Below are 18847 nucleotides of genomic sequence, written 5' to 3' on the forward strand. Positions count from 1 at the left end.
TGGTTTGTGCGTGTGTACTCTTCCTATATGCGGGCATAGCCCTCCACTCCATTGTTTACTGGCTTTGTTTATTCGCAGATCACGCTGTTTAAAGTACGATCTGTAAAGAGGGCCTGGAGAATAAACGCACACTTTAGGACCTACGTGTTCAGAAGACGAAGGGGTGCCATTTGGTTATAAGGGGAGAATAGATGTCCCCAGACTCCCCTGGCCTTGGATTTGAGCTCAGCAGGGAGGAACATCCTAGGAGGGGGGGGGGTCTCGATTCATTTGGACGACAACTAGCCTATCTTATCTAACAAGAGGGGAGGGTCCAACTACTTTAAGAGTAGGGAGCAGACAATGGAGCCCCAGATTGTGGGGATAGAAGTTAGAGCAGCACACTGAGGCGGCTCTGTTCCCAAATCAGGCCCCTTTTCCAGCAACTATTCTCCTGCGCCACGGGAGGCTGTTTTATGTGACAATGATACTTAATCTTAGTCACTGATCTAAACTTTGCAGTGTGTGTGTGTGTGTGTGTGTGTGTGTGTGTGTGTGTGTGTGTGTGTGTGAGAGAGAGAGAGAGAGAGAAATAGAAAGAGAGAGAGACTCTGTGTGTGTGTGTGTGTGTGTGTGTGTGTGTGTGTGTGTGTGTGTGTGTGTGTGTGTGTGTGTGTGTGTGTGTGTGTGGTGGGGTGACTGGCAGGCAGGCACGGTGTTTGAGTGACACTTTGAGTCATAACGGGTCTCACTGTATGTGTGTGGGAATTTAAATGGCTGATTGAATCCATTTCTAAACTTATTATTATGAGCGCACTGGGACTCAGCCCCCGCATTCAAATTGCAGGGATGCTTCAACGTTAGCGAGTCTTGGGGCTGATTGCTTGAAGCCAGTTTCTGCAGAAAACACTCATTTTCGCGTGTAGCACATTTGTTTTTAGCCTCGCTTTCTTCTTTCCAAACGGCTTCTCTGTAGGTTTACCGTCCTCATCACGTAGTCCCAAAATATTTCAACGCTGCTGATGTGTTGGATAAACTTTTTTTTTTTCCATAAATATTCCAATTTATGTCAGGGATTAATGAGAGTGTGTTTGTTTTGTTTACATTTTCTGAATGAATAATTGAGAGCATCGTGTTCAGTGTTGTCCAGCAAACCTATTAATCCCTGATGAATATATGCGCCTTCTTTTAACAGCACATGGATACGAATCATCCCCAGAATTTTATATATTATTTATCTAAATATATCTATATATATATATATATATATATGTTTTGAAACACATTTTATGCTTTAATATGGAATGCGCTCGTGTCATTATGCGTGTCATAAATAGCTGGATCAAAGTGAAAAATAAAAGCCACCCTTAGTTGTATCGTCCCCTTCACAAATGCTAGTTTTTAGCTAATGTGTATTTTAATGTAAACCGAATTAATGTTCAAATGAATGTTTGTGTTTCATGTGAAATATTTCTGCTTACAGTTATGTTATATTCTGCTACGTCCAGTCTCGGTGGGAACACAGCTGCTGTTAACAACATTTAATGGTGGAGAGGTTTCCTTTCCTAGACTACTACTACTGCTGTAGCATAATAAAAATAATAATAATAATAATAATGATAACAATAATAATAATAATAACAATAATAGTAATGATAATAATAATAATAATAATAATAATAATAATAATAATAACGGTCAAACGCCATCATATTCAGAAAACAAAACCAATAACACTTTAATATAGATTCTGTTCTTGTCACTACAAGAATACACATATACAAGCCATAAATAGGAATTACACAAATGATTGAAGAAATCCTGCGAGGCATTTAAATTCATTTAGGAATCCAGTTATGCGGTTGTAGGCTATTTTACAGCGAGTTTTTGTTTGTCTTTGGGGTCCATTCCTGAAGCCGTCTCCTGAACAGATCTCGTCACATTATCATTACTTTTAATTATTATTTTTATCCACATCCTCTCTCAAAATAATTAGGCTACTAACAAACTCGACAACTAAAACGGTGGGAAACGTCAAAAATATCTGAAATGCATATTGTACACAAACTCTATATTTTTTTTTTTTTTTTTTTACAAATGTACAAATTGAAGGGGAAAGAAAGTCCACGTCGGATGGAAGGGGGTGAGGCGTTTATGAGGAGTTCATGATTGGCCTGGAATAGACGCCTTGGTAGTAAGTCGTGTCAGGTATGGATGAGGAATCCAGGCCGGTTTTCCCGGCCATGGAGCCCATGGAGAGAGCCCCGGCCATGGGGGAACCGTAGCCGGAGTAGTGCATCACCTGCTCGTAAGTCTTTAGGTCCATTTTGTGATGCTGCTGCTCCGAGGACATGAGGTTATTGATGGAGAAGGGGTGGTTGAAGGAGTAGTGGTGCTCCGGCTTCAGGTGCGCCTCGTGGGCGAGGACCGAGTGATGCTGCGACATGAGGTGCTGCCCCTGCGACACCGGGGAGGCGGCGGCGTGCTCCGGGCTCAGGGCCTGGCTCGTCTTCATGTCCGACAGGGTCCTTTTGTGGTCGCTGGAGGAGGAGTTGGAGTGCGGGGACTCGTTGCCGTTGCAACTCTCGGAGCTGCTGTTGGAGGAGCCGCCGTCTCCTGCCTTGCGGCCGGTGTCCTTCATGGCCATCTTCTTCTCGCACTTGAAGCGCTTCTGCCTCCTCAGGTAGCAGCCGTTCTCAAACATGTTCCCGGAGTCCGGGTGGAGAGTCCAAAAGGAGCCCTTCCCGGGTTTATCCGGCGACCTGGGCACTTTGAGGAAACAGTCATTGAACGACAGCGAGTGGCGGATGGAGTTCTGCCAGCGCTGCTGGTTCTGTCGGTAAAAAGGGAAGAGGTCCATTATCCACTGGTAGATCTCGGCCAGTGTCAGCATCTTACTGGGAGACTGCTGAATGGCCATGGTGATGAGAGAAATGTAGGAGTACGGGGGTTTGGCGTGCGTGTAGCTCCTGCGGTAGGTCTTAGGGTCTCTGGACCTGTTGATGTTCGACTGTCCGTATATGGGGCTCATGGCGTTCATGGTGTTGTAGGACGTCAGGGCGTTCATAGACGCGGGCTGCGCGGTCATGGGACTCATGCTGGGGCTCAGCGCTGCGCTCATGGCCGTCATGCCCGCGCCCATGCCGTTCATGGCGCCGGCGCCCGGTGACATGCCGGTCATGGAGGGACTCATGCCCGTGTTGACGTACGACATGTTCATGGAGTTGGCCGTCATGTTGGCGGTGGTGCTCATGCCGGACATGCTCATGTAGGTGTTCATAGAGTTCATTCCCAGGCCCGTGTTCATGTTGCCAACCGAGGTGTAACACTGTCAGTGGGGGGAAAGAGGCACTCGTCAGTTTCATCTGGCACAAGCATCACAGCGAGGAATTACATGCGACGGCACCGGCTAAACAGGATTTTTTTTCTTTAAGCCTAATAAAATCACTACATTTTTCATATTATTATTATCCACAGTATTATTATTGATTCAATAATATATCATAATACTAGGATCGCGTCTTATTTCCAATGTGCACTGGCTGGTAAAGTTTGCAATGGTCGTAAAGGCTGTCGCTCCGGCGTGGAAATGTTCGGGAATCGAAAACAAGGCTGCGCGTGTAGAGGCACCGCCGAAGCGGGCAGACGAGGCGAAATAATCCCGCTGAAAAGGCGCGATGTTGTCTCCGTGGGTGTTGACACCCGACGGGACTGTGCTCCCACGCTCAAAACAGCGGCCGCGACACAAATATTTGAATCAATCTCCGCAAAGTCAAACAGGCTCGGATGTTTGTTGAGTGGAAACATGATCCAAAAAAAAAAAAAAAAAAAAAAAAAATTAATCAGATTTAGTAAAGAAACGTATAGATTTATGAAATTATGATCCGAGTGAAAAGTTTGCCCCCCCCCCCCGACATTGTCAGGCAACTTTGTTAGGATAGTGCGCTGCGTGGAGATGGGGGAGGATTTGGAGGCGCCTCAAGTCAATATTTGATCACAAAGTTAATATTATCTCAGGGCTAATATTGAGTTGTATAAAATGGGATCGGCTTTAGACGGGGGAAAAAAATATATATTTAAGGTACCCACCTCGGGCTCTCCGTAGTAGGTGCTCCAGTCGGTGTGTTCGTGTCCTTCCATTTTAACTGCTCCAAGCATCATGGAGGACTTTTTACAAAGCGTCTCCCAGCAGAGGAAAAGCCAAAAGTCTCTCTAATAGCAGGTGACTGGGGACCACTGCGTGTGTTTGGGTCGTCGGCGTGTCCCTTCGTCGAGGACTGGCGCATGTGTGTCTTATGGAGCCAGCCGTGAAATGCGTCTGTCAGTGACTGGAGTTCAAATGACGCTCCGTGCTGCCTGTTAACGCTATGATATAGCTCTGTGCGCTAGGCAAGCCTCCAATCCCTACTTCTACGCCTTGGGCCCTATTTGAATAATCTCCTCGCACCTAGATGTGAGACTCCTCAAGCTTCCACCCCCCACCACCACCACCACCACCACCCCCCCCCCCCTTCCCTCCCCACCCCACCACCACCACCAACCCGACTGTACACCTGCGCTGACTGAAAAGAACAATTTCCTAGGAAAAAGCTTCATTATAAACTAATCTTACTGTAGTTTGGCTCGGGCAGAAAAAAAAGGGAGCTGTAACAGGAATGTTTCGGCGCTCTCCCTAGGTGCGGTTTTCGTTACGCACATCCCCAGTGAACGCAACCTGCTTATTCCAGTTCAGCTGATCTGAAATCATAATCCATTTTTCTTGCGTTCAAGGGATTCATAGCCTTAGCATTTATGTGTGTGTGTGTGTGTGTGTGTGTGTGTGTGTGTGTGTGTGTGTGTGTGTGTGTGTGTATATATCTATATATATATAGATAGATAGATAGATAGATAGATAGATAGATAGATAGATAAGGTAAAGGATGTGAAACGTGATGAAACGTTTGTGAATTAATACTCAGGAAGACGGATCTATAGCAGAAATGCGCTTGAAGACATGTGTTTAGGCAAATCCAACCGTGAATGAATCATTGTATTACACTGCCAGGGCTGTGTTGCCATGTAAATCCAGGCGTGTTCAACCGTACGCAGGTTACTGGAGCGGGCAACAAGAGTTACACCGTAGACGTCGGCAGGTGCCGCGCTGATGCGGGCCTGCGGTCCACCCGGACGGTCCGAGCACTTCTGGTAAAAAGGGGTGATATTCTGGTGATACCAACCGGCTGGCTCTCACCACCACTTTGCCCCAGATGTTCGACACCTATGCTCTATGATAAAAGCTGCACGTCTCCGCGGCCCTTTTCACAGTCAAAATCTGCGCCGCCCCCCCCCCCCGGAGAAAATTTCATTTTCTTCTCCGGCATTTGCGGGAAAGGCGAGGTTCTCGTCCTGCCTCACTAACCTGGATGACCGGATGAACTGTTTTCTAAATGTTTTAATTAGCGTCGGATATGCCAGGCGCGGCCCCGGAGCGCCCTCTCTCGGCCACAGTCCTCGACTTGCCTCATTGTTTTGCGGCACCAAAGGGGCAGCCCGGTTCTCTGACACCGAACGCCCGCGGGACACGTGGAGCTCCGGTGGACTGTGCCCAGATTCCCCTTGAATTTTTAAATGATTTAAGCCACAGTAAACGGCCGTGTATAGAGGTTGCCTAAGCTCAAACTAAACTCAATTCCCCGCCTTTTTACCTGCCGAACTGAATGTTGAGTTCATATAAATCTTAGTGATGCCAGTTCAGAGTATGCATCATAGTACAAGTACACTTATCTTTGTTCTTATTGGTTTTTGTGACTCTCTCTAAATACCGAAGCTCTATCACGGTATCAGACGGGCAGGGCCCCGGCTTCCGAGGCTCCTTGCTCCTCAGGCCTGTCTGTACAGTATTTGTGTGGCACAAACATCAAGGTGAGGCGGCGGTCCGGTGCCAGCCACGTGTCAGTGGTTGTACATCTATTTGACCGCATATTTACGCAAGAGCATAACTATCAGTATAGAGCCCCATTAGTAAAGGCGAGTAAACCTGTCGTGTTGACGAGGGACTAACAGAGTCTGCTTAACTTGGAAATGAGATCATGAGAAAAAAAGCCCCTGTGTGTGTGTGTGTGTGTGTGTGTGTGTGTGTGTGTGTGTGTGTGTGTGTTTGAGGATTGGGGATTGCACCGGTGGAGAGCTGGAGACGGGCAAATCTGCGCTTTCTGCGCTTGACTCGGTCAACCCTCATTTCGATTTATACATTTTTGAATTATTCCAATTTTCACAATGAATACTGAAAAACAACCGTCCGGTATTTACTGATGTATTTCACATCCACATACTTCGACACGTTAAGCATAAGAGTATATTTGTGGAGCTGTGTCTAATGTGTTCGTGGCGATGAGCATGCAGGTCCTAATGAAAAAGGAGTACGATAAACGCTCGTACACACTCCTGAATAATGCATAGAAGGAGTTCACATTGAAAAATCTGAGATAATTAAGTAACATGTTGCATCACTGACCGACCGATACGTGTTACACAGGTGTCAGAAAATGTAGGACGCTTTTCCTTTTTTTTTTTTTTTTTTTCCACGAGTGTGCGAACTGACCAAAGATCTGCTCCTAATTCACGAGCAAATCGAAGCATTTTACGTAGTTATTCCAACAGACAGACACAAAATCCTCGGTACTCTAACGTGGTCCTTGACCTGCTTGACATTACGTTCCTGAATGAGACATGTTGCTAATTCCATAGTTAATCATCAACCTACCGGAGTCCTCTCACATGGGTGAAGGTCACATTTTGGATTCGGTCGAAAACAAAAACTTCAGAGGGCTCGATTTGCTCTACCACCCTATTTTGTGTGTATTTTTTGCTTTATGCTCTGGTGTCGTTGTTGTGTACTAATACCCTTGGTGCCCCTTTGTCACGGGTGGGAAGGGGTTTCGTGCATCCTTTTCAAATGTGGTACAGGAAACGTTGGGCAACATCTCTAACATCTCCCCTGCACTACAGAGGGACATCAGTCAGTGTCGGTTTGGCAATATTTAAGCTGGGTCACACACTCCAAAGAACTGAAACCTGGCTCCTTTGTCATTTTTGTTTGGCTGGTCATTATTCTGATAAATCCTCATCAAGCATATGTATTGAAGAACTGTTTTTTTTTTATTTTCCCACTTGTTTAAATATCCCTTGGTTCAACTGATTTTTTTCCTCACAGGAGGTGACGAAAATGAACAAATAAAGTGTGTCGGTATATAGAAGATGTTGAAGGCATCAGGAGTGTGACCATCAGGACATGACATTTAAATGTCCCTTCACCTGTATTTGCAGTTAAATATGCCACTTGATTGCACAATCCATTTACCACCAACGCTACAACATTTGCCTGGTAACATTGAATTCTCTTAAACTTGCAACAGTGGTGGTGGCCACTGACCCTTCTATAGTTGGGTGGCAAATAATGACTGAAACATCCCAAATCCAACGTCACTGCATTATACCCAGATTTAACTGAGACAAACACTTACATGCGTCGTATTTAGGCCTGTTACTGAATGATAAAATATTAAGGTTGCATTTCTGCAGCTGACTGTAATGACGCATACAAATGGGCGTCAAGAGAACAGCAGCCATTTTAGGGAAACATTGATGGATTTAATAAAAAAAAAAAAAAATTGTTTTCGCCTTTTCTCTTTAACATGCAGGATGTATTTTTTGTGAAATGTGGTTCTTCACATAAAAATTCCAGAGCTCAATGCAAAATAAAATCTTTTTATGGTTATATTATCGTCATATTATCGGGAACCCTTTGCATTATTCCTGTGGAAAGTTACATGCTAATAATACAGTTTAGCCCATTCAAACGCCGGATCAAATAGGGGCATTTATCAGCCTCTGACTATCCTGTTCATCAAATTTTAGCCTGAAATATATAAGCAAAGAAATCTGTCTTTCATTGACAGGAGTTTGGCGATTTTAAATGCTTGACAAGCGTCCCCGCGACACGTGCAACACAAACTGCTGTTGCATGTACCGGTGCTCCTTCTGCTCCCAGCTCATGCTGTCACCTACCTGGGTCAACTGGGTGAAAAACACCTCCCGTTGCACAATGTGTTCTTGTAAAGCTGACACATTACCAACGAAGGTGTGCCCCACATCTCTGCTTCCCTCGGGCTAGTTTTGCCGCCCTGTTGATCAGTCAAGCCTCCATGATGATCAGTGCTACATTTCACACATTCAGGTGCCATTCTTTTAGGGGTTGTGATAGGGGCAAACACTTAGTGATAAAGGTTTAATGAGTCATTTAAAGAAGTGAAAGCACAACACCTGCATGACACCACAAAGCCGAGTTTTCTGGTACAGATGCTGTTGGGTGTCCGGGAGGCCTTTTTTTTTTTTTTTTCTTTTTCTTCGGGTGTAAGGCAGGGGGATGGAAGCAGGGTGCTCCCTGCTCGATGGGAGGAAGGCGGAACTCTTCGAACATTCCTTCAAACACCCAAGAGTTGTTGGCAGGAATGTGTTAACTTTAAGTTTCAACTTTCAAAGTAAGGCCTGTTTTTTTTTTTTTTCAACTGAAATTTTCTCTTAAGAGTGGCCCTTTTTTGTGCTTTTGTCTCCTTCTGAATGCACCGAGTGAAACAAAAAAGTACAGGGCAAAGGGTTAAGCATGTAATTCATCAAAATAAAATTAATAATGAGAGAGTATTCCTCTTAGAAAGTGCTGGGAAAAAAAAGTGTTTGCTGCCAACTTGCCTGTGGTGACAGTAAACATTCCAGAGCCGGGCTGGAGTTTGGACTTGCCATTATCAGCCACAGCTGTGACAACGCCTGTTGGCTGCAGGTTTGTGGCTGGCCACACTGTGTTTACCTGGAAATGAATCTGAAAAGCGGCTGGACTGGGAAGGCACACAACCCGGCTAAATAAAAACTGAGAGTGGTCATTGCAGCGAGATGCAGTGGGAGGGAGTCCAAAGTTATTGCACTGGCCCCAGTGGGTCAGGGCGCAAACACAGGCGTAAACGCACTAAGGATATCCTCAAATATGCACCTTTTGATGTTGAGGGGAATGTGGCGAGGAATGCCATTCGATATGTTTTATGTTGACTGTATCCAGGGCATTGCAGATTCAATACTTGTCTCTTGTCATGTTAAAAGACATTATGTTGACCGCTACCCTTCATTTGTCAAACAAGGTGACAGTTTATCTATTGGACCACAGGAGTAGAATGAGGAAGGTGGGATCCCGAGTGATGCACAGATCAGATGACACTAAAGAATGCATGTGCACTAAAGTGGAGGCTTTAGGAGCTCAGATGGTAGAAATATTCAATTTTAAATTTCTGAAATAAAGGAAGGTACCACTTTCTAATACGGAGCCCTTTATAAAGGGTTTTTAAGTTGTATCTTATTTCTTTATTAATCATTAATAAATCATTTAAATATGCATTATAGATCAGTTATATGCTATTAATGAGACCAACGTTTGGGTTACCAGGTTGTGAAAACTCTCCCTGACTGGTTAGACCATTTTCTAAAAGAGAACTGCAGATAAATGAATCAAGTCCATTTTTTAACAACAAATTAACTTTTATAACTGTGACTTGGTGGCGTATTGGAAATTGAGACACCCATGAGCATTTATTCGTGAATTACCAGCATTTTTTAACTGCAGCATTTAACCAGCATTTTAACCAAAGAGAACTCACAAAAATCTGCAAAACTGGTTTTTCACAACGCGACAACCCCAAATGTGTTCTTTTTAATGTCTTAGCATCATCTGTAACAATTTATTAACCATGTATAAAGCAATTAGGTTCAACCTATATATAAGCATTTTTAAAAGGCACCTTCATAGAAGTGGTACCCAATTTTATGTATTGTTAAAAAAAATTCAATGTCAAATGGTTTTGATAATCAATTGTACATATCAGCCAGATTTAAAACTACAGATAAGGTAAAAGAAAAGAAAAAAAACCCACAGTTCATGTGAATTACGTGATATATTGCATTTATGTAAACCCCACTCTGACATAGATCTGATCACATACCACGGTTCATTGTCATTTCTGTCTGAACTTTCTAAGCAACATGGAAAGGGTGTGTATTAGAGCCAAAAGATTTAATATCACCAAATCAGCACATTGTTATTCATTAGTGGACCAACTGCAGAGTCAATACACATTTAATCACAGACTGAAGGCAATTAAAACGGGAGGGGGGCCAGTAGTGCTATGTTAATTAAAGTGCCAGGCTCCCATGGGAAGCTCTGTGTCTAAATATCACTACAATCAAACCCGTGCCATAATCCATGATGAGCTATTGCCGTTTACACTCAGCCGGCATGCTGTCAGATCCCCGTCAGCGCGGACAAGAGGGCAAACGGGCCCGGTGATTAAAAAGTAGTGCATTAGTCTTTCCAATCCTAACTGGGTCGGTGGGCATGGGCATAAAATACTAACATCCTCTTCATGACAGTTAAATTAATTGATCAGCTATTTTGATCTAGTTTTGAATAGACACAGTGGTGTGAAATATGGGCGTAATCCAGAGTCAATACAGTATCTTCTTCTGCTCATCACCATGGGGAATTTCCTTAAATGTGCTGGGCTGCTAACATCTCTGAGAAACCTCTTGAGAAAACACACACACACACACACATCTCAGTTCTACATCTCAGAGAGGCTTTTGGTCCATTTCCTTTTTCCATCAGTCACTCAGTGAGTGAGTGAGTGAGGTTCATATCTGCTGCTGTCTTATCTGTATTCCAGGCTGATGGAGAAATTCAAGTTTGGGATTACCTCTGACTGCTGACCCGAACCCATCTCACGGCAACTGGCCAGCCCTGCACTTTCATTATTCTCATGCTTCAAAGCACCATGCAACAAAATCTCACACTCTCTTGAGCAGAGACACGCTGCTGGCATATCTAAAATCCCAGTGTCTGAATGTGCTATCTGTGTTTCGTATGCATGAGGACAGAAATTAAAAGCTGATGGAGGAAAAATTTTTATCTGGTCTCCATTAGAGTAGAGCATATATCTTCTACCTTCTACCAGGTAGTTGTCTCCTTCCTGTATGGGCTGAGGGCCCATCCATATGCAGATGGCTAATTTGTAGTGTTTACAGAGGAGCGTAGAGGGGGCCGACAACTCATGAGGAGGGCTGAAAAGGGGCTGCCTACGTGTCACCCCAGAAGCCTGGTGGTAAAAAGCCTGCCCTACCAGAGCAACAACATAAGTGTCCAATCTGTGTTTGCTTACTCGTGAACACTGATGGCTGAGTCCTGGCCTGGGGCCCGTAAATTGTGTCTTTTTTACAGGCCCTGACAGCTAACAGGCTATTGGGAACATGGGCCCAATGACACAGCCACTCAACAGATTAGCACCTCATCAGCCTCCTGCAGCTTCGAACAAATACGGTCCCTGCCTTTTTTAAGAGACAATAGGGCCGCCACCGCTAAACAGCCCCCCGCCAAGACAGCCCCCACCTTTCTCCAGCCACAGAACTTCCTGGTCTGGTCTTTCTCCGGGCCACAGCTGCATCAAGGGGTCCTTCCCCAGTCCCTGAGCCCACCCCGGCCCCAATTGGCAAGATGTGTGTGTTTCAGGTGAGCAAATATTGCCACTTGCCTGAGAGTTCAATGGCCAGTCCTTTCGGGGCGGGGGGTTGCGTATTGCGCCTGCCTGCTTTGCAACAGGGGTACATGTGGCCTCACACAGCAACCGGTCCACAGGATGAGTCAGGGGAATTCTCCAGGCACAGCTGGAGTCAGCAAATCAAACATACCTATATAGCTCATCTGCATTTTCCCAGACTAGGAAACCATTTCCAGCTTTCATTTCCTCCCTCCATAGATTTTACAACAAAAGAATGGCTTCAGGTCCCGACCAGCTACCACACACACACAGCTTTGACATTTTTTTTCCTGCAACACACAGTCTAAAACTTAAAAGACATGTAATTGAAGGCATAATTACCAATCTTTTCATCAACTAAAATTCCCAGCAAATGGACAAATATAGTAACTCCTCCTGATTTAGGCCATTAGGCAAATGGCTAAACATGGATGAGAATTGAAAGTTTAGCCTGTCGACCACTCGTCATGTTTTGGACATCTTTGTCTCCAATACACATATTTAAAGGTCTAAATGCCCTCTGAAGTTGCATTCATTTGTCTGATATGGATATGGAAAATACAACGTGTGCTATGAGATTGTATTAGAGATTGGAGATAGAGTGTTTCTTGGGAGTCGTGTCCTTTGTCAAGGACACAGGAAGAAAAAGTAAAACAGTGTGGGTAGTGTGTTGGTTACAGTTAGTCACAGGCAGAGGACACTGAGCTGATAAAGTTCAGGTTTTTGTTGCTTTAGTAGTGAACACTTATCTTGAGAAATTGTTTAGCAGTTATAAACTTTATTTAGTTTCTTAATTCCAGTCAACATTTACTGAAAATGTAGTAAAATACTTATCAAATGAATCACTCTTTACTGGTCATGACTGAAAGACGGCATTGTGAGGATGAAAGGCCACCGGCCCACAGCTGCAGAGACCAGGATCAGCTACGGTAAAGGCTACAGGCCCGTGGATGCAGCCAGCTGTGTATTGGGTCGGAAGATGATGTGTCGGTGGCGGACTGAGGACCACCTTGATCCCCGCTGGAAGTCAAACAGAAGTGTGGGTAGCCGTATCCTGGGAGGCCTTCTCTGCCATCACACTGAAATGGAACTGGCCCAGAAAGCAAACAAGATCTCTCCCCATCTCTCCCCCAAGCCCAGACCAAGCTTGTCTGGGTGATGGGTTTTTCTGTTGTTCAGTTTGTTTGCTTGTTTGGTCTGGAGCCCATGGATACCCAGCATGGAGTGCAGAGGAGAAGCGGAGGAGTGGAGGACGTGGAGGAGAGAGGGGAGAGGAGAGCTGGTGGTGGACAAGGATGCATGACACACATACCTCCCCCTGAGGTGACGAGAGACCTGTCGAGAAGCTACCAGGTAAAGCTGCTCAACAAATATACACAGACCTCAGGATCAGGGCAACAAAGACAGATCGCTGTCTCTGATCCTTCACTAGACGTTATTTCTGACACACATCTGACATCGCAGTCTTAATTCATGGAAATTATGTATCAACCTCACAAGTATGTTTTATAGTTCACTGTAAAGGAGACTCCTTTGGCTTATCCACTTGTAACATGTGAAACTCTCTGGTATTCAGATATTTACACGGCTCATTTCTAAATCTGGTGAATTAAAACACAAATAACTTGATGATAACATTTCTGACACTCTACATGGAGGGCAAAAGCGAATCTCTAGCCATCTCAGGATGTATCTCCCTTACAGTCTCAGTGGATCAACCTACAGAGAGTGACACCATCTGGCAGCACAGAGAATTGCTTTCTTCATGGAGGCTGGGAATGCATTGTCCCCACATGACATGGTAGGAATCTACAGTAAAGACATGCAGTATATACAGCATATATAACTACTTTAAGCACATGGGCCTCTATGTCGCTCATTGTTTCCCTTCTGATAAATTCGGCTCGTAATGTGATAAGCTACACATGTCGCACACTGAGTATTTTCCTTGTCATTACATTCAAAATAATTTAAGCTTGCCATGAGGGAGCCCCCTTTGAAACAGTAACTGTGCCGAGGTTGATTGTGAGCTTTTACTGTGTATTAAAATTACCGCTAAAGAGTTGAAAGGTCCCCTCCATATATGTTTTGCAATGTATTTGAATAATCTGCATCAAATAATGATGTGTCTGATATACTTTTTGACCACAAAAAAAATTAATTTACGTCCAGTTACCATTCATTTTTAAATACTAGATAAATGATGTTTCCTACTACACAGAAAAATTCATTTTCAGTGTATGTGGGCTGGAGGCTTCAAGTTTCCACATCACACTTGTTTAACTTGCACACTGGACCCTGATTGGTTCTAAAGTAGTTGTGAAGTCACAAACTCATGCTCCTCTCAAACTGAGATTTAAGGCAATCACAGAGAAACTTTGCCCCCTCAGCAGACGAATGTCAACACAGTCTTCTAGTGTCAAGCTCTCCACCTACATCTTTCTGCACGCTGAAGGTCGAACATCCAAATTAACTCACAACTTGAACTTTAAAATGTTCTCCCTACTAAAGTGAAATCTTGTTTTGGACAGCACGGCACAGCGTAAAATCCGTTTGAATCTTTTAAGAGAGGCATGAACCACCAGAAGTATTACACTTCCATCCAACCAGAGGAGGGAGACATTGCGCCTTATTTCCCCAACAGTTGGTCTCTAATTTCATTTCCTCTAAATTTCTGAGGATGCACCTCTTTTCACATTGTATCCTTAAATTCTCACTAACACGAGCTACGCTATGGAGGGCAGTTTGGATTTATTTTGTTCACTGCTGAATGCGACGATCAACTCGGTGAACTCTCCAAGAGCGCTGTTGTGTTTGTGCCTGTTGGGTCAGTAAATGTCTCTGGGGTTAATGGGGTCATCTGGCCAGCTACGAAGGTCCACATCTTGAAATCGTTCAGATTAACAGACACGGGAGAGCAGTACTGAGTATCTTTAAGAGAGAGGGAAAAAAAAAAAAGAGTTTCTTCAAACTTCTCATCAATGGCTATTAGAAGATAGCACTACAATAAGATCAGCCATGATTACTAACAGTAGTCACTCGGTATCTACAGTAAGTGCGGTGAACATTGGCGAAGTAATCAAGGAAAGGACACTTCAAAGATTATGCTAAATTAATGACAGCTGTCTATTCTTGGTCGTTTATGGTAAAATGTACCTTCAGACAATAGGCCCATTCAGAAGCAAAGCCCAGGAATAAGACATTTTATTCATATGGCTGGAGTTGAACACTCGTTTGATACTTGAAGGGATTCCATGATAGCATTTATCATGAGCGATTTCAAAGTCTTCCACAAACCCCCACATCACCACCACCCTCTTTAACTATGTCATTACTCCCCTGTGGTGAGCGACTGGCTCGGCAAACCACTCGGTGTGGTGCAACAATCACATCCAGCTGCTGAGAATGGGATCTGACATACGAAACCACTACACACACACACACACACACACACACACACACTCACTCACTCACACATCGTAATGCAGCATACACAAAACTACAAGCCAGGGCTGATTATGCATGTTGGGGCACTGAAACCCAAAATCTTTTGTTAAAGTCAGGAGCATGAACAGCAAGACAGTCAGAACTCGAAGAAAACTTTCATTCTCAGTTAAGAAGTTGGGTTTTTATTCCATTGGTATGAACTGAAATATACAAAACACTGACACCTGCCAATCCAGCGGCAACAAAGACAGGAAAGGGACAACAGGAAACAGGAACGTACTCCCAAAACACACCAATAAAGCAAACTAAAAAACTGTTGCACTATAAACTCCCATTTGAACCGAACTGTAATTATACTTAGTTTTGACTATGTTTACTGTCTAGACAAAAGTGCTGTCGAAATGGTCCCAGCTACATAACAGACAAGAAAATTGAAACCAATGTTTTGTTCTATGCAAAAACCTAGGTTGGCCGCTTGTGGCGATGCATCAAAAACACAGAGTGCATTCAGAAAGTATTCAGATGCCTTCACTTTTTTCACGTTTCATGTTGCCGCTTTAAGCTAAAGTCATTTTAATTCATTTTCCCCCTCATCATCTACACCATAAGGACAAAGTGAAAACAGAACTTTAGAAATTTTATTAAAAAGGAAAAACTGAAATATCACATTGACAAAAGTATTCAGACCCTTGGTATAAAACTTGAAATGTAGCTCAGGTGCCTCCCATTTCTCTTGATCATCTATGAGATGTTTCTGCCACTTGACTGGAGTCCACCTGTGGTAAATTCAGGTGACTGGACATAATTTGGAAAGGTACACACCTGTGTATATAAGGTCTCACAGCTGACAATGCATATCGGAGCAAAAACCAAGACATGAGAACTGCCTGCAGAGCTCAGAGACAGGATTGTGTTGTAGCACAGATCTGGGGAAGCGCTACAAAAAAAAATTCTGCTGCATTGATTGTTCCCAATGGCACAGTGGCCTCCATAATTCTTCAATGGAAGAAGTTTAGAACAACCGGGACTCTTCCTAGAGCCGGCCACCCGGCTAAACTGAGCAATCGGGGGGGGGCCTTGGTAACAGGGATGACCTAATAACACAATGGTCACTCTGGCTTAGCGCCAGAGATCCTGTGTGGAGATGGGAGAAACTTACATTAGAACAACCATCACTGCAGCATCACACCGATCTGGGCTTTATGGCAGAGTGGCCAGACGGGAAGCCTCTCCTCAGTAAAAGATTGCATAAAAGCATCAGGTCCGGAGGTAACCAGGCACAGTTCATCAACTGTCCAATACCATCCCAACAGAGAAGCATGGTGGTGGGGGCAGAATCATGTTGTGGAGGTCTTTTTCAGTGGCAGGGACAGAGAGACTGGTCAGGGTTGAGGGGAAGTTGAATGGAGCCAAGTACAGCGAAATCCTTAATAAAAACCTGGCCCAGAGCACTCAGGACCTCAGACTAGCCTGAGGGTTAACCTTGCAACAGGACAATGACCCTAAGCACACAGCCAAGACAACGCAGGAGTGGCTTAGGGACAACTCTGTGAATCTCCTTGAGTGGCCCAGCCAGAGCCCCAACCTGAACCCAATCGAACATCTCTTGAAAGACCTGAAAATGGCTGTCAGTTGACAGTCCACATCCAACCTGACAGAGCTTGAGAGGATCTACAGAGAAGACTGGCAGAAAATCCCCAAATCCAGGTGTGCAAAGCTTGTGGCGTCATACCTGAGAAGACTCGAGGCAGTAATCCCTGCCAAAGGTGCTTCAATTAAGTACTCTGTGAAGGGTTTGAATCCTTATGTCAATGTCATATTTCATTTTTTCCCTTTTTAATAAATTTGCAAAAAATTCTAAAATTCTATTTTTGCTTTGTCCTTCTGGGGTAGAGTGTAGATTAATTTGGGGGGGGGATTTAAATGATTTAGGCATAATGCTGCGAAATACCAAAATGTGAAAACTGAAGGGGGTCTGAATACTTCCTGACTGCACTGTATTTCGGAATTGGAGTCCCATTTAAAAATAGTGTGAAACTACAGAAAAGGGTGAACAGAAACACGATGCTCTAACATAGAGTCCATTTCTGATTTTAACCTCATGTTGAACGGAGGTATTGGCTCCATTACTGCATTTAGTAAAAGTTCTGAGTTAGTCTTTTAACACTTTAGAAATGAACAATGTTAATTAAGAAAAATACTTTGGAAACATTGAAATGCATTGTTTTTGTTAACATGTTTGGTCAGGGTCTGTGTGTCACTTTGTCCAAGGGAACGTTGATAAAACTTACACACTATTAGCTGCCACTAAAAAGATCATACTCTAACGGCATGTTGGTTGAAAATACCTGCTGGAATTTGTGACACAGCAGCCAATACTGTGTGAGCTGCATCAACTTTCTACTAATTATCATTCAATAACACTTTGCACCTAGAACGGACACTCGAAAGCTGTTTGCTCTCTGTAGCAGCGAATAGTGTTTCTATTCAGTTGCTATCTTCAGTGGTAATATAGTGCAATAACCTACCACAATTACTAAATACATTAAAAAAAAACATACAAATACATGTGATAGTTCCAGTTTCATGCCAAAGGACAGTCTCACAAACAGTTCAGAAATGAGAATAAACTTGTTTGTTTGATTCTCAGGTTGTAAATCCCTTGTGACAAGTGCCCTTTACTCCTGGGGTAAGATCTCTCTCTGATCTCCTCTCTCACATAAAGAACAGAGTCATATTATTACTCAGAATCAATCAAACTGTATGTACATTAACTAAAGTTTAGAGTTCACCTTGCATATTTTGGCTTGTGATTTTTCTTGACCGTATCCATGGAATGTTTTGATATTGTGCAAAAAGGAGGAGAGAACTCTCTTCTCTCTCTCTTTAATGCGTTTCTGGGGCACGCATCTCCACCGGCCTGCTCCTTGTAGCAGTGCTTCATGCGACGATTTCTGTCAGGTTTTTCCCACTTTTAAAGCCTCTGAGGAGTAATTCTCCGTCTGATCGGCTTCTCTCTGTTTCCACAACAAACAGTCCTGGAGGGAAAATCCGCCGCTCCCAAAGCTTCACGCAAAAAGTCCCTGCGACAATCCTTGTCCCCAACACATGTGGTGTAGTAGGTCCCCCGTGCCACTAGGGGTCCTCTTCCATGTCGTCCAGGTTGGGAGCCATGATGAAGTGTTTTGGGTAAACGAGACTGTGCTCGTCTGCGTACTCCTCCCAACGTGCGTCGTCGCTCTCGTGGGTGATATAGCGCTCACCTCGCCGCGTCTCAAACTCCCTGAGGTCCAGCCACGTCTGATAGTCCTGAGGAAAAGAGACATGGACTTTTAAATTGAGTCAATACATTGTCCTCACTGGTGAGGAGGTGGCCCTGACATAAAGTGACTGGTAATAACTCTACTTAACCTTCTGATACCCAGTTTTTCCTCTCAGCAGATTCACTTTTAGCCAGATATGCCATATACTGTGTTATATGTTATTTTCAGAACAAATGTGCCCACCCAGAAATGCCATCAAATTGTACGTGCTCTTGGACACTTTTTATGGGGGAAAAAAAACAAAACTGTTTCATGCAATTTAAAATAGTTTGAGTCTGAATGTCTACAGGTTTTCGACACCATCTGAGTGTTCCCTTAATATACTGTGAGAACCACGTTGGATATTCTGAGCCTGAGTAACATGAAAATAAATTGAGAATACAAACTGCAAAAAATTGATATTATTGGATTTTTTCACTCCTGTTGTTATTCTGTTTTTTTTTTTTTTTTTTTTTAACTGAGATATTTGAGGTAATCTTGTTCTAAATT

At 43.8% G+C, this 18847-nt stretch overlaps 2 protein-coding genes across 7 annotated transcripts in view; both read right to left on the reverse strand.

Annotated features, from left to right (window-relative positions):
* Positions 1-2059: 2059 nt before the first annotated feature.
* On the reverse strand, positions 2060-4427 carry foxa2 (forkhead box A2). 2 transcript variants are annotated; one of them, XM_040137566.1, is made up of 2 exons: positions 4069-4427; positions 2060-3307 (listed from the first exon to the last, which is right to left on the reverse strand). In XM_040137566.1, the coding sequence occupies exons 1-2, from the start codon at positions 4138-4140 to the stop codon at positions 2132-2134; spliced, it is 1248 nt and encodes a 415-aa protein (XP_039993500.1). In that variant the 5' UTR covers positions 4141-4427; the 3' UTR covers positions 2060-2131. The 2 variants fall into 2 exon arrangements, with proteins under 2 accessions (XP_039993500.1, XP_039993501.1); XM_040137567.1 differs by having other exon boundaries at positions 4065-4152.
* Positions 4428-16668: 12241 nt separating this feature from the next.
* Positions 16669-18847, reverse strand: part of prkd3 (protein kinase D3) — a 40211-nt gene continuing 38032 nt past the window's right edge. For all 5 annotated transcript variants that reach the window (XM_040137340.1, XM_040137341.1, XM_040137337.1 and 2 more), the window contains exon 20: positions 16669-18344. In XM_040137340.1, the coding sequence (XP_039993274.1) occupies positions 18171-18344 (174 nt within the window). In that variant the 3' untranslated portion in view covers positions 16669-18170. The remainder of the gene's footprint in view (positions 18345-18847) is intronic.

Source organism: Xiphias gladius, chromosome 10, assembly GCF_016859285.1.
Source record: "Xiphias gladius isolate SHS-SW01 ecotype Sanya breed wild chromosome 10, ASM1685928v1, whole genome shotgun sequence".
Classification (NCBI taxonomy): domain Eukaryota; kingdom Metazoa; phylum Chordata; class Actinopteri; order Istiophoriformes; family Xiphiidae; genus Xiphias; species Xiphias gladius.

Coding starts and splice junctions, on each gene's coding strand:
- foxa2 (XM_040137566.1), bottom strand. CDS start 4,140: ATGATGCTTGGAGCAGTTAAAATGGAAGGACACGAACACACCGACTGG. Junction 3,308..4,068: donor CCTACTACGGAGAGCCCGAG/GTGGGTACCTTA, acceptor CCCCACTGACAG/TGTTACACCTCGGTTGGCAA.